We start from the raw sequence: 25,719 nt of genomic DNA on the forward strand, positions 1-25,719 counted from the left end.
CCATTGCTTCACTATGAATTGCATTGTATCTCAAACCACCAACTAATACCTTTCATAGTAAATTCACACAATTATTGGGGCTATACAAAGAAAAGGAGTAACATTGACAGCAGTGATGATATGTTGTTGGTTTTTTTTTCTTTGTATTTTAACCTTCTTTAATACATAGTTTGCTTTGTATTTAACAGGACTGATGGAAAAATAATTTTTGGATATTAATCTGCAAGCTGAAAGTGTGCAAACTGCAAACTAATTCAACCGTCGGAAATCACAGAGAATTCGAAACAAATCAAAATATAAATTTCATAATAATATATTTATTTTTGTTTATCATCAGAGTTAATTCTATTAACTCCCAAGACTGATGAAAATCTAACTCTCCATACAGTATCAATGCGTCGCGGCCATCAGCCTAAGGGTTATTAATAAAAATAGATCAGCCAAAAGACAAATAATGCAAACATATCAATTGCCTTGATAAGTAAGGAATACCAACATCTCTGAAATGAAATTAGAATAATTCTTACTTTTAAGACTTTTTGACTGCTGATTTTGAATTGGTTTAAAAATGACTGAATTTCAAAATGCTGTATTTGTGGGGAATCTAATTTCAAATATCATAGTTAATAAAAGGCAATGGTTATGAAGCTTGACAAACTCCTTTGTTATATGTTTTTGTTAGCATTTTTGGCCTTTACCGTGCACAAACTACAATAGATTTTGAAATGTGTTGGAGCAACTGCCCAATAGAAACGTTCCTACTAAGATATTCAACTGTGGTGTGAACATTAAAACAAGGGATTGTGCATGGCCGCAGCCCTTCCAGCATAAACTGCAGCACCATTGTTTTCATGGCAAAGTTTCATAACCAGTCCCTCAATTAACTATGCATATATCTACCAAAATATTTGTTCAATTTAACAATGCTGTATACTCGCTGGGAAGTGCAAATTTACCTGTGGAACACAAGAGTCTTGACAAAATTTACACGGACATTTAGGCTGAAAACATCTAATGCTTATTATTTGGTTTTTCTAGTGCATCATGAGTCCCAAGAAATGTTTGGCAAATTCTCTCACCAGTTCCTACATTTGACAGTTTCGACTTTTCAGAAACCAATTTTTTATGAAATTAATCTCAGACAAACAGCATTGTGTTTCACTACAAGCAGCAGGAGATCAGCCAAACCAAAGAAAAAGGGATTTTGCCAGCATGGTTCAAAACATTTTTCATTTTTGCACCAATCCAAAATCTTACCAATTACTGCACCTATCAATAACATGTGGACTCTGAAGTTCAAGATTCAACCAACTATCGGGTTTTTCACTGCCGTCAATCAGTGTAACACACCTCTTAGAAACACAAAGTCCTTTGGCTCAATGGAGTCAAAAGGTCACATTCAAATGCTCTGATTGGCTGATTTTGATACACTATGTTGGTTTCTGTATTTTTGTGATCAGTTGATTGTCACTGAAGTTATGTTTTAAGGCAGCAAAATCATAAGTTGGGTTTTGAGGGTCAGAGTTGGCATGTTATTTAAAGGCACAGGAAGTGACATGAAAAGGCTTATAGCAATGAATCATCCACAACTTTTAGAATCCAAATCACAATAACCACAGCTGAGTTGAAATAGTGCCCACAAAAAAGTGAATTTCTTGGTTCAAACATTAAGCAATTTAATTTTGATTTCATTTCATTTTCGCTTCTTAATCTAACTGAAGCCTCAAATGAAATGATATTTTTTTATGTTAAAACAAGTCAAGTAATTGCCCCCAAAATTTGCAATTTCATTAGAGAAACACAGTGCTAAACTGTGCTCTAAAGTATGAATTAATGAACATTCTGCGATGTAATATTTATAATATTGTGAAAATTCAAAGTAATTTTTAAAACTACTTCAGACTAAATGATGTGATTTTGAAAACGATGTGAAATAACTATTTACATAATTATTTTTTTTAGTTTTTGAGCACTGACAATCAGAAGAGCTATACATAAGTACATCAAGGAAACATTTATAGGCAAAGCAAAAATGTTTAAATAAGGAAATATCAAGTCCATTATTTCACCAATTTCCTTCATTTAGTGTACTCCAACATACTTCACACTTAACCTTGGGCTTAACTTCTGGAAACCCATTGTATTATTTGACTGCATTTTCACTGAAGTAAATACCACAGCTTAATGCAGAAAGAAAATCTGAAATCAAGATATTCCTGAAGACAACGGCATTTAACAGGGGTTTCATTAAGATTTTCAACAAGTGGGCAAAAGGTTAGTACACCTGGGCCTAGCTGTTCAAAGCCCGATTAAGCTAATCCTGGATTAACGCGAACTTTGATTCGAGTTTTTTGAACCTCAGTTTTGGTGACTTGAATTTAGCCTTTAAAACCACTTTTGAAAAACCTTGATTAACTTTTAATTGTAGATTAGCGTTAATTGGCTTTCGAATAACCCTGCCCTGGGCAGGATAGTTAACTTGGATTTGTGCTTTTATGGAAAAAAAGTCAGACGAGATGTTAAAAGCAGCTGGACAAGGTCATGTCCACAGACGGTCAATTTGCCCGACACTCAGCCCTTAATGAAACCCCTGATTTAACTGCCTTGCATTCATAACTCTAATCTAAAAGTTGCAGACAAATGAGTAAAGATATTATGTCAAGATGCAGTAGCCCTAACAGTGCTGCAAATGCTGTCCAAAGCACCAGAAAAGCTGTGCACAACTTTCCCTATCCGTTCCATGTCAACTGCATTGGGAGTCAGTCCAACTGTTTGCATCACTCCTTCTATGTCGCTGTATTTGCTCTCAAGATCTGTCACAGTCCGACGAACTCTAAATCGCGCCTGAGGTCCTAATGAGTCTGTCAAACTTGAAGAGGATTCAAGCACTTCAAGTGAGATTTTTTGAAGTTCACCAATAACCTCAAGAAGATTGTTTTGTGAATCGTCCATCACTCTAGCATTGGTAAGAGAAAGTATCTCATTGACTTTAGCCTGGCCCTGATTTGAAAGCTGTAATATTTCATTGACTTGGGGAGACAGACTGGGGTCAGGTTCTAAACTGGGTGGTGTTATTTTAGGCCTCCTGGCGACATGAGGTTTAAGAGGAGGTTTTGGTCTAGATCCCGCAGGAGCTGGTCTAGGACCAGGTGACATGGGTTTGGCTCCTGGTGCAGGTACCCTCTGCTGGCTAGCTGTAGCAGTGCTGCTACCAGGCTTTTTTGTAATGTCTGGAATTGCGGGAGGAGGATGAGCTGGTCTTGATGTCAGAGATGGTTGTCTGGAAAAGTTAGGTTTGTTTCCAGTTGGTGACATAGCTCTAGGGGCTCCCACGCCCTTCTCGCTTTCATGTGTTAATACATCATGATCCTGATCCACACCAGCTGATTGCTGCTCTGGTCTCTGCCTTGGGCGTGGCAGAGGGCGAGGTCTAGGGGATGGGACCTGAGGTTCAATTGAAGGCTCCGATACATTACTATCAATGGAAGATAAACTTGAATTTGAAGTTGCCTTTCCAGATTCCTGTACTGGACCTGGGGGTGGAGGTGGTGGAGGTCTGTTTCGAGGTCGTGGAAGTGGACTTCTTGGCTTACCACCTTCAGTTGTTATACTCTCTGATGATTTAGTTCGTGCAGCGTTTGGTCTTCCTGCACCCTTGGCTGGTTTCTGTTTCTTAAGAGATTGGGGACCCTGTTGAGCCTCTTCTGTGGGTTTCACTTCCTCTGTGTGTTTCTCTTCCTCAGTTGGTGTACCTGTGGCCTGTTTGTTATGAGTAGGCAGATGATGCGGGGATGATGAGAGAGACTTCTGTAGTGACTGACGGGGCTGTGCTGGAAGTGGTTTGCTTTTATTCTGAGGAATAGGCAGGGGTTTACTTGGAGTTTGAGATGGTGCACCTGGAACACGCTTTACTCCATTTTCGTGCCCTGGAGGTAAAAGTGGGCGTCGAGACTGCTCAGGCTGTTGTTGTGGTTGTTGTTGTTGTTGTTTTTGTTGATCATAATCTGCAGGCAAAGGTGCTGGAGGTCGTTGGTGTACATTGCTTGAAGTAAATCTGGGAGACTGCTCCTCCTTTTGTGGGGTGCTGCTCGAGGTTTTCCTATTGTCAGATGGCCTTCTAAAGGACCCAGACTTTATACCCAACTCCTTAATTACGTCAGACATGACAGGTGCTGTTGGTAATCCAGGAAGTGATGGACGTTGGTCAGCTTCATCGCTGATGCTTTGCTCCTTGAGTGTTGGTCTCGCTGGGGGCTCAGGAGGAGGTCCTGGTGGATTAAATGAGTTAGCAAGTTTTTTCAAGGTCGAGATTCTTGGCTTTGAGTTTCCATCTTGTTTCTTTTTGTTTGTATAGTCATCTCCCCTACTTGACAGAGAATCATTATCCTTCTTGCTCTTTTTGCCTTTATCCTTTCTTGACTTATTCTTTTCCAAAGCTTTTTCCACTTCTGCAAAAGTAAAATCCCAGTCACAGCATAAGCAATGGACAGTGCCTACTAATAAAGAAGTATTTTTGCGCGGTTAACGACTATGGGGGTAAAGCAGATCTTACTAAGGGCTATTGGAATCCAAAATGAAAATTGGGGGTAACCACGCATTTTTTAGAGATAATTAAGCAACTACAATAATTTTAAAAAAAACAGTAAAATACAAAGCAATATATAGTGTTTTATTTCCAAATTGAAGTTTTATTATCTCTGAAAAATGCATGGTTACCACAATTTTCTTTTTGTATGCCAAGAGCACTTGCTAAGTTCTGCTTTCTCCAGATAGTTTTAAACCACGCAAAAATAGCCCTGTATCAGTAGGCACCACCCATAGGAAACCCGAGTATCTCGAGATGCGCAGAACGTATGCGCAGTAACAAAAGTAGGCACCGTCCTTGACTTAACTAAAATGTCGTCAATGCCTGCTTACTAAACAAGACAACATGATACAACAACGTCATTTAAAGAGGGAAGCAAAATAACCTACTGTATTGCAGTTTTCTGACCTACAGCCCTCAAAGATAGTTAGTACCTTTAAATTACTGTTTAAATGGTATCAAAATATTAAGGTACACATACCTAACTAAGGCTTTGAACGTGTGCAAGGAATGGTTGAATGCTTTGAGCATGTTGAGAGCTTATAATTGCTTATAATTGTTTGACGCCGCATGCCCTTGCCATGAAACATACCTCCAACTTATCATAATGCTCAATATGTGCATGCATCTTATCTATCAATTTCAATAGTTTCATTGACCCTTAAACTCTCACAGCTAAAACTTGAGACATATCACACCGCTCTAATGCTTGAGTTTGTTAATGAAAAACTGCTGCATTATCATTCAAATGAAAGTTATTGAGCACTACATGTACTTGCCTGTGACCTAGCATGTCAAAAAATGAATCTGGGGCTTTTCTTGGATTTTTAATTTTGGTGGCTTTGGTGGTGAAAACAGCCAGGGGAAATCCATTGCACACCAACATATAGTTTGAAGGAAAAATGTTGATACATTCAAATAATTATTAAAGATAAGACATCAGGCTTAAGATTTCACCTTCATCCACACTACTCGCTGAGAAGACAGTATTTAACCACTTGTGGATCTCAGAAAATGTTGGTCTATCCTGGGAATCCCAGCTCCAGCCTGGAGAGGAATATTATGTACAGGAGACAACATGATTAAGATTTGTTTAAATTCAGTATTGCTATTTACAGTGTTTCTATTGCTGTACCTTGGCAAAACTAATCAAATAACATAAATAAAAATAAATTCCGTTCGCTCCCTTCTCTTGTGGTCACCACTGGTGTGTGAAATTAAAATTCCAAAGTCACACTCATTCTCATATCCAGGTCTACAGGACTATTAATGAGAATTTGAATTTCAGAGAACTGAATCCTTCAGCAGCAGATCCAGACCTTCATGCAAGTGGGAAAAGCATTATTTAACTGGGATTCTGTCAGAGAAAAAAGGCAACAAACTCCCAAGGCTCCCTCCTTCACTGATTCAATCACTGCTCTTTGCCATACAGTTTACACAGCAGGACAAAACAGTCAAATGTTGCATGTAAGACAGAAAGGGAATAACCATGAACTCACAATTCTTCATCATGTCGTACACCTCCTGAGGACACCCATCCGGACATGGCATTCTGTAACCCTTTTCCAACATTTCATACACTTGAGACAGGTCAATTCCTGGGTATGGCGACATGCCATATGTTGCAAGCTCCCACAAAAGTATTCCAAACGCTAAAAGAAAAAAAAATTCATCATTACATCTCTCAGTCAGCATGCGCGGTGTGATTGGTCAATTTTGCAGGCTGTATTTCACTGTACAGCCCGTTAAACTTCAACTAGCGTAGTTCCTTTCCTGTGCACCTCAGAGATATCATATACATCTTACTAACCTCGTTTTCTCGGTCCGTACTGTAAGTTGCGGATCCTCGTTTTTTTCCCATTGATTTACAAATTTCTTATAAGTAAAGGTTTAGTTATACATAGACAAGTGAAAATAAATGATAAAACCGAACAACAATTCAGGGTCGTCATGACGCCCTTACCAAGTTCGAAGTGATAGAAATAAATGAACTATTTCTGACATTGACTTCATTTATTTCTATCACTTCGAACTTGATAATGGCGTCATGACGACCCCGAAACGTTGTTCAGTTTTATCCTTTATTTTCACATGTCTATTTACAAATTTAAAAATATTTTTATTTGGGCTAGATACACTTGACACAACAGAGAACTGGAAAAGTATACATGAACTGTAGCTTTGCATGAGCGAATGATTTATAAGTATAACTTTCAAAATCAATTCTTCCAAGAGTCCTCAAGTGTGTGCCTTGGGTAATGTCATCACAAAATGCCCATTTTCTGATGTGTAAAAGGTAAAAAAAATATCTGTCTACCACATGGCACTCGTATTAAAGCTATTAAAGTTGGGTAAAAATTAAAAGAAATTCCAAAACCTTTTGGCACTTCTCCACCACTTACTCATTTTCTGATGTTACCTCATAAAAAATGCTACACTTAGGAACCCAACCAGAGAACACACATTGTACATAGCATCAAAATTTGAATAATTATAGTAAATGTTTTGCATATACGTAGATTCTGTAACATACCCCACACATCAGATTTAATTGAAAACGTGTTGTAGGCCAGAGCTTCTGGAGCAGTCCATTTGATGGGAAACTTTGCACCCTCATGAGCGGTGTATATGTCATACGTCACAAGTCTTGACAAACCAAAGTCGGCAACTTTCACAAGATTGTTCTCTCCTACAAGACAGTTCCTGGCAGCAAGATCCCTTAACAAGTAGGGTAAAAGAAGTTCAAAATATCAGACTTTGTATGTGAATCCTTGTTTTTAAAAGAGTGAAATAAGGAAGAAAATCCACTATTTTCCACGTACTGTATTTTCCTGAATAAATACCTGGGCACTGTACTAGCTTGGTGTACTACTAGCTGTCCTAGCTTTGAGTCTTGTTTCGAAATTTCTTTGTGTGGCAAAAAAAATTAATTAATTACTGTATTCAGTTATGTGAATCAAACACTCAGCTGTGCCAAACTTCAAGTAAATGCAATAATTTCTAGACACTTCTTAATATTCAAGTCCATCCACATACCTGTGAATAAAATTCATACTCTCTAAATAAGACATAGCATCAGCTACTTGCGTTGCCATGTACATTAGTGTGACGGCAGTCAGATCCTTGCTGGCAGAACTCCGTAAATAGTCCAACAAGTTGCCATGAGGCATAAACTCAGTTATGATGTAGAAAGGTGGTTCTCTTGTACAAACCCCCAGCAACTGCACAAGTCTTGGATGTTTAATCTCCTTCATAACTGATGCTTCCTTTAAGAATTCCTCTACCTCCATTGTCTCTTCCTAAAACACGACAACACAAACATCATGGTCAAGAGAAGTAGTAGCCATTAAATTGTCTTGTGTTGATCTTGTAAAATACAACCAACAAGATCTAGCCATACATGTGTTTCTTGGTTGTTTTTAATAATTAAAAATTATATACCGAAGAGGAGGTGAATAGTGATGGATATTTACTGAGCCGCAAAGCAGTGAGGTAAATGTCCATCACTTTCACCGACACTGAGGTGAATAAATTATTGTTTTAGTATATACCACACAAGCTGAATAACTAAGCGGACCAAAAAATTGTTTTATTTCTGACAACATACCGACAAATGTTATGAAATTTTAAAATCTTGCGCGCCACGTGGTAAGCGATTTCTTATTGTAGAAAGTTCTGTCTCGCTTTCTTGCAGACAAATAAAACTTTTGGAGACAATTGTTTTAATTAGTTCCTACAGTGTCATTTCTTCAATTTTTCTGTGAAACTCGTCTAGTTGTTGAAACCATGCTGAAAAATATAAGATGTTTCATTGTTTTTATTGTAATTTTAGTACTCGGCAGTTTTCGTAAACAGGGGATTGTATTTTCATTTTTCACCTTAGAACATGAGGTTGAAAAGATTAAATAACTTACCATGTAATGCCGTCAAACCAAACTTTGTTGCCATTTATGTATTTTTCCAGCCACCTCTTTTATCGAAATAATTTCCTCTTTAGTAACCATGGCAAATAGGTAAGCCATCTTGTTTCTCTTCGGCTGCTCGGAGGTGAACAGTACTTGGCTAATCACCTCCAAGCTAGCTGATCAGCGCGCGTGAAAGTACTATTCACTTGTGTGGTGTGGTATATACTAAAAACAATTATTCCACTCGTGCTTGTTGGATATGGGGTGCTTAAAGCCAACTACTATTTGCCTCGTTTGCTATCCATCATCTCACATCCAATGTGCACTCGTATAATATTATATAATAATAATTATTATTAAGAACTGGATCATTGTATAATGCAATTCGAGCAATTTGATTGGCTTAGTGGCCATGGTATGTGAGCCATTATACCATGCCCGAGAAAAAGAGACCATTAAACTGTCTTCTAATTGTTACTTGCAAAGCAGAATCCGCAAAATCTAGCAATATTTCATGATTGTTTTTAATAAAACAATTATTCCACTCACGCTTGTTGAATATGAGATGATTATAGCCAACTCATCTCATATCCAACGCGCGCTCGTGGAATAATTGTTAATTATAAAATATGACACCTGCATCCAGACCCTTGTTGTTTAGAGAGCAGATAACTTTATCCACTGGATAAATCGCTATCCAACAGAAAAAAATGCATAGTTGGAGTACATTTGATCCACTGTATAGACCTCTTTCATAATGGCGGGCATAATAATTATTATTTTATGTGCATGCAAATAAGCCTTCTTGTCCTCGCTTTTGAGTGAAAATTCTTTTGTTCTTACACATGCTAACAAGGCCAGGAAGGCTAATTTAAATGCATAAAAAAGAATAACAATTAGGCCCACCATTTATGAAGAGGTCTATAGCGATTTGTCCGTTGGATAAAGTTATCTGCTCATTGAACAACCAGGACTAGGACTTAAGAACTGCAATCTTAAATCCATGAAAAATCATCACGCACACTCACCCTTAATGTTTTTACTGCTATTGGCCTTTCATATTTCTTCCACACTCCCTCATAAACCTCCCCATACTGTCCGCCACCTAGTCGATGCTTCATAGCAATTTCTGTCCTTGGTATCTCCCACTCATCTGGCTCAGGAGATAAGCTATACACTGCTGGTTTATCAGTCTTTGCTGCTGGATAATGAAGGGTGGTCACAAGTCCATCAGCATGCACAGAGTGGTGATGAATTAACTCCGCAATTGTTGAAAACCTATTTTCCGTTGAAACATACATTTTCCCATCAGGAGCATTGCTGACTCTATAATGGTACACACGTGAGTCGAAACGCAGTGATATTGACAGTTGTCCTGGACTACTCTCACTTTCACGAACAAGAAAACTGCCATTAATTCCACTGCTGAGGAGGTATTCTGCAGCATTACGAGATATTGTTCCATGATACCACGAGTGTTTTTCCAAGCTGTTTACTGGTTTCACGTAACTGGTTGGTAACCAACCAATGTTTCCATTTCTCGCTTGTCCTTCGCACCATTCATTCGTATCATTGTAGCGCAAAACAGCTACCTCCTCCCCGGTGTGAATGCTAAGCTGATTGCTACCAGCAGCTTGAAAGTCATGAATTGCAACAAATATTGATTTATCCCGACTGTCATCTGTTATAAGAAGGTCATCTTTAGAGTCCCATTGTGTAGCCTGCTGCTGTTCCAAGGGAGTCTCTGGCAAAGGTCTCTTTGAAAGATCTTTACAATTGAAATACAAGAACAAACAATTATGTTAATGTCAGTCAGGCGTTATTTTATAAGATGTTTCACAACTGCAACAAAAAAACTCTAGAAAGGTATCGCAGGAAACATTTTAAGACCATAAAAAGCTACAACTGAAATCTTCTAGGACTAAAATGGCAAAGTTTGTTTATCTCATGTTAGTGGACTTTATCCCATTTAATTAAAGAGGAATTGACTTCAAGTCCTGTTTGTATAGGTTGAACCCAGTCAAGTTTTGCTTACAAATGCACATCTGATGCAACCAATCAAACAAACCTAAGAGCAATTTCACATTACAGTCGACTCCTGATAACTCGAACCCTCGCTAACTCAAACCTCACGCTAACTCGAATCAATTTTCCTTTCCTTTCAGGTCATTTTCTATATAATTTTACCCTCCATGACTTGAACTTTTTTTAATTTCCCTTAAGGTTCGAGTTATCGGGAGTCGACTGTATATGAGTTTAACATCTATTTTCTTGTTATATTTCATTTAGCTTAACCATGTACAACACAAACAAGAATAACAGACAATTAAATAACAACAAAAGATCTAGCAAATAATGATGGGAGCAGCTACAGCAATAGTCAACTAAAGTGGTCCCCTCACACCTAAAAAACTAAGTAAAACAGTCAGAAGCAGCAAGATGGAAAGCATGCTAGCCCGAAGAGGCTGTTACACTGAAGACTAATGGACTTTCAAGTACAGGGGTCTTCCTGGTCATAAATATCCTATCTCTTCACAACTTTTAGTTGATAAAGATTCCATGGAGATAAAAAAGAGCTGAGTAGATTTAAAACACACACAAGAGAATCTCTTGTAAGCATCAAGAGAGAAGAATAAATAAATACTAGGGATCCTAAATACTAGTAATAATCATGAATTAGTAAAGTGCGTTCAATTCCATGGCATCCAGACCGAAGCGAGTCAACCCATGGGACTTCACTTAGCCAGAAGGAATAAAAGCTCTTGCATGAAATCGAGGTGAGTGGTCAGCCAGTGAAGATGGCGACAAAACCCTGAAATCACACAGCATCCAGACAGCAGTGACACGAGTAGTGTGCATTCTCCTAACATCAAACGCAACAATGTTCCACTGAGAACAACAAGATTTCAGAAAGATGATTGATTGCTTGCAGCATTAGCCTGGCGATGGTCTCTTTGAGAACAGTCAGAGGATTAGAAGCCATAAGATAGCTTACCATGTATTATTACATGTTTATTACTTGAACACTATTTTGGAATAATTTGAATTCTACATTCATTTCTGTTCAGTTAATGGGAAAAACGAAATGAACAAATACAACAGCTACAATACTAATCAACAATAACAATTAAGTACATTACTGATAACGGTAACTATTTATAGATCCTATATACTGGGAAATATTTACCTTATATATGCTGAAATTATTTTAGTTTATTACATTGTTAAATCATTTGGATTTTGATACCATGACAGATGAAAATGAAATCAGAAATATAATGTCAAAAAGTATTGCAGATGTCTCTTACAGTATTACTGTATATTGCATTCCATAACAACATTCTGCAAGCCAGCATTGCTTCCACAGTGCTGTGAAGAATATGGCACACAACAAGTGTATCTGATTGTCAATCAATAAAAATGCAGCTTCACTAAGAATTTCCTGTTTGTATATATGAAACAGTTTTATTGAAATTGTTACATCACCTTGACATAAATCACACATGTTGCCACTCCATAGACAACAAGAGAAACCCATACTTTGCTGCCAAAAATTCAACCAACTGAAACTCTCGAGATTTTTTCTCAACTTTTTAGCTGTTACACCACCTTTGCGATGGTGGACTCATCATGATTCAGTTAATCCTTGGTTCAATTTTGTTTTCGTTTGGTGTTTGTTTGGATGTTTTTTGTATCTTATGATAATGAGAATGAAACAAAAGAAAGTAAAAATTTGATGGAAGCCAAAACTGAACCAGAAAATGCATGTGCTATGGTGAACATCTGCTTTTGGTTTAAAATTGTTCAAATCAGCTTATTTTTCTCCTGTCTCTCAGATTCACCACCATGGTCTAAAGAAAATGAAAAAAGCCAGACTGGTTTCATTTATAAAATTTCTAGCTCAATATCATTCCCCAACATTATGGAGATCACAATTTTCATAAAACATATGCATATCTATTTTTAGTTTAGAATGATTCAAGGAAGAAACAGTGGGAACAGGGAAGCCAAAGTTGAAGCTTGCATGTAATATAAATAACAATATGTCCAAATAATACTTGATTTGCATTTGATGTAATGATTAACACAACATTCGTAATATTGAATTCAGTCAGTTCAAAGAATATTTCACTAGTTAATACCAAAAGATGAAATGATTCAGGCTGAAATCACATAACAAAACTCACTAACTAAGAACACAATTAAAACCAGGTGAATTTGTAACTTTTGACAAAAGCCTGCTCATTTCATGTACAGTTTTCACAAATTCAACTGATCACTTTTCCACTCTATTTGTACAGGAAACAACGGTTGCTTATCACTTATAGTAATATCACCCTTAGAGAGATTACAGATATGTCGCTATCGAATTAAAAGGCCAAGGCTGTAGTCTGGAAAGATGCAGTATGCAGTGGATGAAACTCTATGAATGGATAGAGTACGGGGGGCAGCTATTGATTTGATGCGTATACTTGCTCCTTTGAACGCCAATCAAAATAATTTCTTTTGCAGGCAATTGTTCCGTAAAGTTGAAAAGAGACTAAGATGGAGGTGAATCGTTGTTATCCCGCAAAGACTTTACCAACACGATTGATCTTAAACCTACCCACAAGCAATTAGGAAATATTTGGCCAAATTCCACTGCAAACTGCAAAACCCAATCGAGTATGTGGTTGGCAAATTGCAAGATATCAACTTCATACTATCGGAAATTAAAGCTAGCACTTATCACGACTAACATTTCACTTACCAGAAGCAGCATGAAACTCAGATTTTTCACAATCTTTATTCTTTGTGAGCGATCTGTTATGTTTTGAAGACTTTCCTCGATCAGCGAGAGCTTTAACTTGCTGTTGACCCATAGCTTACGCCAATCGCTCCTTGGGTTTCGGACGACAACCCACAAATTCCATTCTTTCAACCTAATAATCTGCACGCATCTTTAACACAGATACACCAGAACTCTCAAAAAACCAAGCCATTAGATTAAATTACAACATAAGCTCCTGGTATGCAATAAAACGCAAACAAACGGGGTAAAAATCACCAATTTCAAACACCTTCCTTCTATGTCATGCCACCCGGAAACTACACCCGCTCCAGTCCCATTCAGCGGAAATCGGCAAACATGCGCACCACACCGGTTTATCTTGCGCGCGCGCTAAATTCAAGATGGCGTCTGCAACAAGAGCTCCATCGGCCAGGTAAATAGACTCTTTTATTTCTACCCTGACGCAGCTTTTGCTTTAGCAGATTAACACCTTTTCTAAAGTTGTATTGGCTAGATTCTAGAATACCCGGCACCTTGCGAGTGGACGGGTATTCTGAAATTGCTCCGTTTTATTGACTTTCAAGCTTATATCAGAATCTATGAGACGCAAAAACATTCTTTGCAACCTTATATTTTCGTATTTAATATCTGAGCACCGTATGAAACATCTCAAATATGTACTTGGTCTTTATCCAGTCTCAGTGACTACAGCGCTGCCCCAGTCAGGGAGAATTAAACAGGAAACAAAAAAATGAAGAGAAGAAAGTGGAGGGTGGGGAGGGACCGGGGCCCAGATCACATATATCATATCTGAGGGAGGGAGTTACGGGGGATAGGACCTTCAAAGTAAGCTTTAATAAGTAAGCCCCAATAAAGCCAAGATTATTATACCTGCCAACTATCATGCCTTAGGCGTGAGTCTCATGCCTGCGGGTGTAAAACTTTAACCTCACACCTGCTCAAGCTTACGGACCAATTTCTCATGCCTGGTTGTAAAATGTGAACTGTTAGATGTAAACTCAAACCAATGCATGAAACAAAAGTCCATGTAAAATGAGTAAATGATGATACTTTCCCCGAAATCTTGGATATTTGAAGGTCCATGTGGAGCATAATCATTTCCTTGAGAACTTCAGAATTATTTGGAATGTCTTTGGAAATCTTTGGGCATCTTTGGAAGTCTTTGCTGAACACAAAAAGAAATTTACTGCTGAATTACTGAACACAAAAGAACAAAATTAACTATTAACATAACAATGGATAAAATGAACAATGCATTGTTGCATTTCATTTGATTGTTGATTATATATCAAGGAGCTCCCCAGCAATAGACCCATTCAGCTAACGCAATGTTGTACCCAATTCAGATCCCCCGGGGTTATGATTCTTTGTTAATTGCATTTGCATTATAATGTAGCATTCACATTTAAATGATATCAAAATACTTAGAACAAAACATTTTATGCCCAAAGGATTTGAATTGGGTACAACATTGCATTAGCCGAATGGGTCTATTGTCATTTTACTGCCATTATGCTGTTTTGAAATTAAAGGTCAAGATTAAGTGTCCAACAGGTTTCTGAATCTGTCATTATGGTTCCAAGTTTCAATGTAAAAAAATAAATAAATAAATAAATAAGCAAATTTTAAGGGTCGTCAACAGTGATAACTCATTGTTCAGACCAGTCAGTAGTTTGAATTGTTATACTTGAAAGGCGTAACATATTGTGAGGTTTTTTGACGTAATATTAGAAGACCCATCTGGTTACCAGCACCATACTTATACAAAAGCTGTTCATTATGCACATAGTTTTCCAAATAGCTCTCACCACATGGTGGTTTTACTACAAAATAATCAGTGCACAGCTCTTCAGTCTCTCCCAGTTTCTACCATCTCACAAAGGTTTCATCCAGTTCAGTCTTTCTCAAATCCTTTTCCCCTGGTTTCTGTTCCTGTTTCTTGAGGTCTTGCCCAAAAGAAAAGCAATGATGAAGTCAGCATTAACCGGCATTTCTTTGGTCACTTATAGACAAAATGCAGGAAGGCTTTCCTTGTTTTGACTGGTTTCTATTATGCTGGTCTTTGGACAAGTATAGTTGAGTTTACAAGAAAAATGTGACAAGTTGTGAAACTACAGCTGTATAATGGATAGTTACTGCTAAACATGGAAGACTTGTTAAGAAATTGTAAAAAGGAGTTCCTATGGTTTACTTTTTATTTTTCTATTCTGTCTTACATTCAGTAGGAAGTCCAAGCTGTATTAGAAAAAAGATTTGAGAACGTCCATGGTCTATACTGTACAATTCAGGAACAAGATTGTATCAAAATTCTTCGATATGCATGTGATTTTTGGTGGTTCATGGAGAGTCTCTCCAACATCTGTGATTATTCCAAGTTTTATATGTTTTTTACATGTAGGCAGACTAACCCCTCTTGCTAGTGGCCACTTAAGGTTGTTGAAACTGCCACACTAGATGGCCCACTTAGTCTATATATCTATTTCTGCCATAAGAAAAAAAAATTGTTTTTAATGTTGTTAATACAAGTAAACATAACTTGTCATGTACAGCTTGTGAAGTAAAAGAAGATTTGCTCTTGTTAACTAGCTTTGTTTGTCTTGGTCACAGAAAAAGGTCCAAAAGAAATGAAGATGTACAAGAGGTATGGCGAGCATTTCTTTGTGCTGGAAATGGATATTATTTACTGTGATGACTTTATTTATTTTTACAAAACAGAAAAATGTTTTCTTATTTTCAAAGGATTTGCACGGGACCAGCGGATTTCTATTCTCACGGCAAAGCCGTCATCGTAAGGTGTGGCATTAAAATTCTTCTCTTCAGCTTTAGTTAACTAAAAAATTAATGAGAATGATGTATTATTCAGTAATGACACAGGCAAACTCGGAGAAAGAAATTCTGAGTGCTCCTATCAGGAGTCGAACCTAAGACCTTCCGATTACTAATTCGGATGCTCTACCACTGAGCTACAGGAGACTCATGGGAGCTAAGGCCATTAAACAAGGTTCATGGTTCAAACATCCTGCATACTGCTAGGATTGGAATGTCAATGAGTGGCATCTGTGCAACGAAAGGAAATGTGATGTAATATTTTAAGCCTGGATAGCGGTGAACAAATGAGAATAATGCATTATTCACTAATGGCACAGGCAAACTCGGAAAAAGAAATTCCGAGTGCTCCTATCGGGAGTCCAACCTAAGACCTTCCGATTACTAATTCGGATGCTCCACCACTGAGCTACAGGAGACTCATGGGAGCTAAGGCCATTAAACAAGGTTCATGGTTCAAACATCCTGCATACTGCTAATAAAAAATGAATGATAAGATGAGATAAGGTAAGTTTATTCACATTCAGGATATCTCTAATAAAAAAACTATTCACTATTCATTCTAGCCAGTTTTTCACGTATTAAGTAAAGACTCCTTTCATTCAACTACAGTTGAACCGCCTGTAAGCGACCACCTATAATGTCAAGGATATGTGGTCACTTACGGGAGGTGGTCGCTTACCAGAGGTCAGACCACAGGGGGTCTAAATTTCAGGTAATTTACATATGGTAATTTGCGGAGACCAAACCCTTTTGCCAGTGCTTATCGAAACCCAAAGTAATAACTTTTCTTTAGACTGCCTGATTTAGGAGCAAACAGTAAACAGCATTTTTGCAATGTTAAATTCCAAGCTTAAAACATCTACAACTTTCTTGTTTGTTTGTTGGTTTGTTACATAATCCAGTTGTCGTTCTTTATCGCCACAATTTTTCTGTTGACTAATACAAGGTTGAGAGAGTCATCACCGGTCATGCATGTATAGCGTGCTATTTACAAGATAAGAAAGTTCCTTTCCTACAAGGGATTCAACCTGATTTAAGTTTATTTCAGTGTACACTATAGTGCATGTGTATGTTATCAATTGTTTCAATGCTAAGCTTTTTCGGGAGATACTTCCGGTAGCTCGGGCTGTGAGATTTCAAAACGGCGTCCACTGTGATGATGTGAGCCAATATGTTACAGCGACACATTTTGCAATTTCTGCCTGTGAGAGAAACAGCAGATTGTGTGTCAAGTGGTCGCCTACAGGAGGTTAAAAACAACTGAAAATTTTAAACAATCACCTCTAAAAGTGGTTGCTTACGAGAGGTGGTCACCTTCAAGAGGTTCTATCTATAGTGATTTGAATTGAAAACTTTTGGTATTTGGGAAAAGTGGTCGCTAATGAGAGGTGGCCGCTTTCGAGAGGTGGTTGCCAAGGGAGGTTTGAGAGGGTCCAACATAGGTTTGGCGGGATGCGGGATGAGGCTAAAAATCGAGGCGGGATGTGGGAAACGAGAAATTTTAAAGGCGGGATGCGGGATGAAAACAGAACGGCGAGACTGGGATATACTTCGTTTCTTAGGTGGGATACGGGATAGGACGGGTATATGCGAGATCATAAGTTAGACCAAGTTAGCTCAAGTTACGAGTCACAGGACCTCCGAAAGACATTGAAAAATATTTATTTGCTTCATAAATGGCATGGAAGAAACCGCACGTCAAAAGGCGTAAAATAGGCCGATTCCGGTCACATGATTTTGGCGATTTCCTAATTTTACATAGTTTGTTTGCTCGGGCTAACAAGTGACATGAGTTAATAATAGCCGGCCTTGACCAGGCAAAGGTCTCAAAAGCTGTCAAAGCACGATGGCGACACCGTTTACATCGACAACATCGCTAACCTCTGAGTCCTCTGAGACCTCTGACATTATAAACTGCGTTGCAATCTATTATGGAAAGGGCAGAAGTGGAGGCAAGCATGTTAAAATGGGGTTGACAGACCTGTGCGACTCCCACTGTGTGTCCCTTGTGTTGATAAAAGCCTTTCAGTTTTGCCTTAACAAGCATGTCTTTAAGCGATTTTCCTTTTGTATAAGAGATTCTTCCCTTTAAATCAAAATGTGATGCAACCGCTCTGCTTAATGGTGTTTGTCTTGATCGTGAGGGGAATTCTCAAATATTCTGAATGGAGGGTTTCTTACTGATCACTCTGAGCCATAAGGATTAGGTTTTGATGTGCCATTGTGTATGCTGGCTCTGTAGCATGTTAAGGCTTGTCGGCTTGGATTGATTTCAATGAGGTTAGAGCACTGTGAAGCTTGATCCGCCAAGATCGGTTGTGTATCTTTTGAACTGAGGCTTTTTCGTCAGTACTACATCAACGCGCCCCAACAATTGATTACCAAAGGAAAACATTTTTAAAATACAAACATGGGCGTCTTAAGAGACTAACAACAAAGCTAGGATTCTCCAGAACCTCCTCAACCTGCCTGTCAAGTGAATTGATGTAAGTGTGTATGTTTTCAACATTAAAATTAACTATTAGTAACCCAGGCAAAATATGTCCAGAAAAAGAGTGACCACTTAGTTCAATCATCAGTAAGCAGAATTTTCACGTTTACGTCTCAGTATAAACACACCGAGGAACAACCTGTTTTGTGATCGAAATATGCAGTAAGTCTTTGCCTTTCTCCATAATGAGAGAGAACATTATCAATACTGTAAAAGCTATAAATTGCCTATCAGTTGAAATTTAGCGGTGAGCTGGAGCAACATGGGTCTGGAAAGGCAGGATCAGGATGAAACTTTTCATGGTGGCGGGATGGAATGAATAATTGTGGCGGGATGCGGGATTGAAAAAGCCCATGTTGGACCCTCATTTGACTGTAATTAAATGTTGTTTTTTAAGGCTGCTCAAAAGAGAGGAAATACAGCAAGTAAAAGTGCGCGCAAGAAAAGAAGGTCCAGTTTTGCTCAGGGCAGGAAGGAACGCAAGTCACTTGTTTTCTCATCTGGCTGCTCCGAAGATTCTGGTTAGTTTTAACATGTTTTCCATGATCACTCACCCACTTAATAAATTATGCCCTGAATTAAAGGGAAGAGGGAAGACTACTTAATTGCTAAAGAGTACCATAAAATTTTAATTGTTACTTACGTGTACGCAAATTTAGTAAAAGCCTCTCTGGTTGCCCAATAAATATTATTATCAAGTATTTACTAATTACCCATCACTGCACACTGACAGTTGTGGCGTGTACAATCAATCCAGAAATTTAACAACTTTGTTTGACAGTGTTTTCAGTATTTTCATAGAAATGGAAACTTAATCCTCTAATCCTCTTATGATAAAAGACTGTTAATTGCTTGTTACATTCTGTTTTATTCTTAAAAGCCTGGGACAAGGTTCACAAAGCCCTTTTAGTATGTAAGTTGTATCTCAAGTATTCTATTTTTAACAATAGACCAAAAGTTGCTAAAAAAAAAAAAACTTTGGATTGAAGCTCAGGAGAGCTTTGTAAATCTGGTTCCAGATCTTAATTTTTGTTTGTTCCTTAAGTAATGTTCTCATAATAACCGGTTCTGACTGAAAAGTCTTTGCAGCCAGCTAGGTTACGTCTTAGTTTACTTTAAATAGTTAGTAAACTTGAGTAAAGCATTGTTTATTATAAAACAATATTGGTAAAATAATGTTACAGCTGTGCACTTTTGAGGTATGGATGCTCTTTGACAGTTTGCTTGATGCTCAAGAGGCTTTACCTTCCTTTTGCATTTCAGAGCTATACAAAGAAATTCCAACAGATTTGCCACCTCAAGCAAGATTAAGAAAGCTATTCCATGCTTGTCTTGCGGTTTGTAACTTGATTATGAATATATAAAATTATGTATGAAACATAATTTTTTTATGTTGCTATATACAGCTCATGGATATAAGCAAGTTCCAGAAAATATGGATGTCCTTCCCCACCCCCACCCCCTGCAGAAGGGACAAGAAATTCAAGGAGGGCGAGAGTAGAGGGATTCAAAGACCAAGAGTTTGGCACTAAATTGCAATTTCCAGAAGAGTTGGGGGTGGGATCTTAGAAAAGATGAAGTTTGCATTGAGCTTCACAACCACAAAAATGTGTTGCTGTGTGAGTGAAATAAATGTGCAACAGTCAAGATCACAGTAAATTGTACACCTGTTTTCATACTTGTCATGATTTTTGATTTTTGACATGATTTTTGAACCCGAAAGTTTGAAGTTCCCAAAAATGGGAACCCTACCCACCCACACAGACCACAAGAGGCTGCTACTGTGAAAGTAACAGCGACTGTTAATTTTTTAAAGTTAGTTCTAAAAGTTTGCTTAATTACTTTTAGTGACAACTTAAGTTATTTCACAAATGTATAAAAAGTAATTGCTAATTTTAAATTTGTCCAAAACGTGTTTATTTTAATTATGAATTTTCGCAAATTCTTCAAACTACTAATAATAGTACTACCTTCAGTTGCATTTAAAGGTATATAAATTTGTTGCTTGATATCAGGGTGCAGTCAACAAACTGGACACAAATTCATCTGAGAGCAGTGCTGATGGGATACCCAACTTCAATGAAGAAGGTACAATGTTGATTCTCATATATTTCTTTTAACCTCTCTTCAGACAGTCCTTTACCAAGGTCCCAAAATCTGGAACTCTCTCCCAATATCAGTTACTTCTTCATCTAGTTTTTTCACCCTCAAGAAAAAAATGTTGCAGTTTTTATCTATAAAATCATGAATTGACCAAGCTGCACTTATGCAGCACCATATTTTGCATTAATTAATGACAGCCGAGGTGGCCTCTCTTATAAGCCTGGTGGTTTCTTGAGGTCTCCTCACGATTATTGTAAATTGAATGATTTCTTTTTTTTAGTTAGGCATACAATAAATGATGAAGATGAACCTATAGTGTGGAAGCTAAACAGCATCTTAAATTTATTTTTTGCAGCAAAAGAAGTTTTCCACCATTTGCAAGCACTTATATCAGACAGTAACATTATTGATGAAGCATTTAACCCTGCCAATACTGAAGTTAAGTAAGTGAAAAAAAAACTTTAGTCGTGTGAGAAGACTTAACTGAGTCTCCTTTGCACTGATTATTAACACACAACTTTATTACTTCAAGACATTTCCAGTGGAAACTGGAGACAGCAACTGTACAAACCAAGTTATGAAATGTCCAGAACACTAAAATGGCTTCTCCAGTGCTGTAAACAGTCAGGGTTATAAGGCTCTTGTAGATAAGGAACTGCTACAAATCTGGCTTTTTAACTCTATTTGAATGTCTTTTGACTCATAACTGCACTAAGGTTAATCTAATTGAAAACTGAAAATTTAAGCTGACATGCAAATTTTTAAATTCAACACAAAGCAAATGCAAGCAAAATTGTCCCCCAGAGCCTTTCACCAAGATGACTAGTTAGGCCTACCATTGTTCCAAGGTGTTTAGAGATCTAACATAGGCGAAACCAGCCGACACCCCTGGAGATCAGACAGGGCCTCTCATGTTAATTTATTCAACAACATCTAGAACAATCAGAAGAATGTCACGGGTGGTCCTCCACTAAATGATTTGCAATTTTAAATCATGTGACCACCAAATTCCAGGTCAAGATGAAAGAACTGCGCATATTCACTGAGAAAAGCCTATTTTAAACGAACAACTCTGTCGTGTTAATTTAACTCTTTCACTTCAATTTTTTTCTTAGCTGTTGTCTTGGCTCTTTTGGTGTGTGGTGTAGTTGCCATTGTTGAACATTTTAAGTCTATCATAAATTCAAATGTGACTTGTAAAATCTCACTCACAACTGAACACGATCATTGAATAATCAAAACATGTCAGACAGTCTTGTTTTAAAATCAGATGTCTCATTTTCTTCCTGAAACATCTAACAATAGCCATACACAAATCATGCAAATAAGTTATTTAACTACAGCCTTTGTTGTTTCAGAAAGGAAGTCTAATTTTACTTTCTCTTAGTAGTTAAACCTGGGACCTCTGCATTACAATTGTGACACCCTGAACACTAGACCACGCCACCTCCCATAAGTGTGTCTTATTCATTTTTCTTGTTATTTTATTGACATCAAACGTTTAAATCCACAGGCAAATACCCAACCCCAAGAATCAAGAGCTAGAGGAGAAAATAGCCTCATGCCTGGCTGTTACTGAAAGGTATGCATATGTGCCTATAGTGTACCAACAATTCAAAGCTTCTAAACTGCATATAAATATGAACATTTAATACTTTGACTTAATCTTCACATGCAACGCTCAAAAGCATTATTTGAAAGGTAACAGGACAGCATTTCCCCCACAGACTCAAAAGCATTATAAATGGTTAATTACAGCAAAGACCTGATCAAAAGCTTTCATGCAATTGAATGTACACACTTAAGGAGTTCTCCACAAAAACTCAAAATTTAGAACTGCTTTCTAAAGCATAACAAACTGCACCAAAAAATTGTGCAGTTCAGTAGCTTTCATTTGGATGGCTGCATGTTGAGAACTTGTGGGGTTTCCCACTTACATGTGTTATGTCTGTCAGGTGGAAAACAGAGAGTGAAAAGTGGGATAAATTGCTATCGTTCCATGAAGAGCAACTGGCACAGAAAGAAAGGTAGGTGTCTTATCTGTCGGGTTGAGTTTGGAGAGCAGCTGATGCTCACACAACCACCTGGTTTTCCAGAATTATAAATCTCGATGGTACGTTAACATTTGCTGCAAAAGCGCTGACACAAAACAAGTCATCACTTTGACTCAGACAGCTGGCTTGAATACCGACAAGTAGCCCTGGGACTCCACTCTACACCTTTTCCCCATTGAACAGCAGCTCCATTGGGTTTCATGCAAGTTTGTATTGGATAAGAGCGCGTCAGGTCAGAGGCACTTTCCATTCACACAAAATTGTCAGTATAAGTGGTTGAAAATGCAAATGGCAGGCAGGGTTATACCGGAAATTTATCGAACAACTGGACGATTTCCGTTTCCATTTTGTGCAGCATCACGTAAGTTTTTTGATCAACCAATCAGATTGCAAGTTTGGACCTGAAAACGAGGGTCTTCAGGAATGACAAAATTATTTTCATTTGGTACAGGAATTTTTTATGCCTAGTAACGGAAAATAAACAAGTTACTGTATTTACTTTGCTTGACGTTTTTAACTTTATTTCCCTTCTGACAGGGAACACCAAGAAGAAGATTCAAAAGCTGCTGACCAGTGCCCAGACTTCCTCTCTCCCGAACAGCACCAGCTGCTTTCTGGGAAACCATCGTTAAAAGGTTTAATGGAGAGGGTTGATGAGATGAAGCAAAAGACACTTTTCCAGGTGCACATACTACTGAAAATTCATGGAATGGCTTCTCAGGCCCCCTTTTCATTCGATTTTATTAATTTTGACAACTATTACTCTTTTAATGATGACCCCAATGTGCTGAATGTGGATTAGAAAAAATATCTAGTTTGGTGGTAGTCTGAGACTAAAAAACACAAGGTTTACGTTATATCTCTACCGAACATCTTTTCATTCTGTGAAAGAAATGTGATATATGTTTTTAGCCTGGTGAATCAATGATAGACTAATTGTTCAGTCAGTGACTCAGGCATACTCGGAAAACAAACAAAAATTTCAAGTTCTCCAAACAGGAGTCGAACCTAAGACCTTCCGATTACTAGTTCGGATGCTCTATCACTGAGCTACAGGAGACTCGTGGGAGCTAAGGCCATTAAACTAGGTTCATGGGACAAACATCTTGCATACTGCTAGGATTGGAATGTCGATGAGTAGAAAATGTAGTAAATGTGAAAGAAATGTGATGTATGTTTTTAGCCTATGAATAAATGATAGATTAATTTTTCGGTAAGTAACAGACATACTCGGAAAAAGAAAAATCCAAGTTCTGTTTCCGAGTATTTCCAGTATGCCTAGCTGTGTCACTGACGGTAAAACGCATCTACAGTGAAACTCCGATTTTAAAATCGTCGATCTAACGATATTCCCGATTTAACATTCTGTGTCCCGGCAAAAGTTATTATAAATAGGGAGTTCGTTTACAACGATATCCCGATTTAACGATTTGATTTTGCTGTCCCCTTGCCATATCGTAAAATCGAGGTTCCACTGTATCACCATTTCATTCATTTTTTTTTTGTTGTTGTTGTTGTTGTTGTTTTTGTTTGAAAATAGAAAATAGACAACGTTTTTAAAGGTTATGACAATTGCATGTAAAGCCGTTTATGTATTATATTTCATAAAAATTATTGGACTTCTTCTTATTTTGTTCAAAGGTGGGTACAGTGAGGCAAGGGGTGAAAACTGCCAAGGAGTATGAAGAGGCGGCCAAAAGATACATTGATGGGCAAGTCAAGACATTTGGCAAGTATATGAAAACCAAAATCAACCTAAACAGCGCCTCATAAAAGTGCTATGTTTATTTGTACTTTTTGGCCGAAAAAATCTTGTCCCCAGTTTTCTTGCGGGCATTTTATCGCTTCCGTGTTTGAAGTTGTCTTCGAGGGAATTTCGGTCGTTCGGACCGCAAAGGCAAATTTCGGGAAATCAATAGTGAAACAATCCCGCGATGGAAGCAGGTCTCCGATTGGTCAGAAAAATACACTGCTGGAAATTTTCTGGCAAATCAGAGGCGAGAATTTCAAAAGGTATTGGTCTGATAAGAGTAGCTTTCCAGTCGTATCGATCTCGCGTGTTGAGTCGTTGTATTGTTCCTGACTTCTGCATCTGCCCCGAGATCTCCAAGTATAAAATATAATTCTTGGCCAACAAAATTGGGGGCGTGTCGAGGTTCCGCGCGAGAGGCGATTTTCACGCGCGTGCGTGTTTATCTTCCCTTTCATGGGGGAATAAGGACTGTGATTGATCGATCGATCGATCGATTGATCGATCGATTGATTGATTGATTGATTGATTGATTGATTGATTGATTGATTGATTGATTGATTGATTGATTGACTTTACTTTTTGTTTCTTCCCAGCTAACAAAACGTTTGAAGCTACAAATCAAGCTGGAACGCCAAGAACACTGCTTCCTCGGTTGCTGAAGAAAAGCTGATGTTGGTTCACCTCCGCTTACAAAGCTCTATTTTTGTAGACTAATTGTATAGCTATTATTTTGTATATTTTTGGGTAATGTTTTCAAGGCGTGTAACAAACAAGTATGAGAAGAATACTTTATAGTTGCAATAAAAAAAGGAATACCTACATTCGCATTTTCATACAACGCTGCCGGCCCTCGCCCAAACAAAGAATGCTGAGACCAACTTATGTCAGTGTAACGCGTCTGTTGTGTGTCATACCCAGGTACCCTAAAATCACAGATGAAAAAGTGCGCAAAGAAACATGGGAAGATTTGAGGTTAACGAAAGGGCCCTGGGAAGGAGGAACCCCGCTTTGTAATTTCGTTCCCAAGCTTCCCCTCAATCCGGAAACTTTAAGAAAGTGCTTGAGTACGAGACGGTGGCCAAACGATGAAAATCCAGTGCCATCCTCATAAGAATAGAATTTTGTCAAAGGGAATAAAATCTTTTAAATCTCCAATGCGACCCTAGCAAGTATAATAGGCTCCTTTCGATATACTTATATTCAGCTT

General features: G+C 37.9%; 2 protein-coding genes across 3 annotated transcripts; one reads left to right on the forward strand and one right to left on the reverse strand.

Moving 5' to 3' along the window:
• Positions 1-297: 297 nt before the first annotated feature.
• On the reverse strand, positions 298-13,597 carry LOC146479087 (uncharacterized). The gene is made up of 7 exons (XM_085111352.1): positions 13,241-13,597; positions 9,519-10,258; positions 7,622-7,884; positions 7,119-7,303; positions 6,085-6,237; positions 5,543-5,632; positions 298-4,448 (listed from the first exon to the last, which is right to left on the reverse strand). The coding sequence occupies exons 1-7, from the start codon at positions 13,350-13,352 to the stop codon at positions 2,659-2,661; spliced, it is 3,333 nt and encodes a 1,110-aa protein (XP_084967478.1). The 5' UTR covers positions 13,353-13,597; the 3' UTR covers positions 298-2,658.
• Positions 13,598-13,624: 27 nt separating this feature from the next.
• LOC146479088 (uncharacterized) lies at positions 13,625-25,339 on the forward strand. Of its 2 annotated transcripts, none has more exons than XM_085111360.1 (12): positions 13,625-13,694; positions 15,890-15,923; positions 16,022-16,075; positions 19,000-19,123; positions 19,866-19,939; positions 20,618-20,690; positions 21,061-21,148; positions 22,219-22,287; positions 22,661-22,732; positions 23,297-23,441; positions 24,401-24,488; positions 25,106-25,339. In XM_085111360.1, the coding sequence occupies exons 1-12, from the start codon at positions 13,663-13,665 to the stop codon at positions 25,180-25,182; spliced, it is 930 nt and encodes a 309-aa protein (XP_084967486.1). In that variant the 5' UTR covers positions 13,625-13,662; the 3' UTR covers positions 25,183-25,339. The 2 variants fall into 2 exon arrangements, with proteins under 2 accessions (XP_084967486.1, XP_084967487.1); XM_085111361.1 differs by having other exon boundaries at positions 13,648-13,677; positions 15,888-15,923.
• The last annotated feature ends 380 nt before the right edge of the window (positions 25,340-25,719 follow it).

The sequence above is a fragment of the Pavona decussata genome, unplaced genomic scaffold, assembly GCF_977016875.1.
Source record: "Pavona decussata unplaced genomic scaffold, jaPavDecu1.1 SCAFFOLD_61, whole genome shotgun sequence".
Taxonomy (NCBI): Eukaryota; Metazoa; Cnidaria; class Anthozoa; order Scleractinia; family Agariciidae; genus Pavona; species Pavona decussata.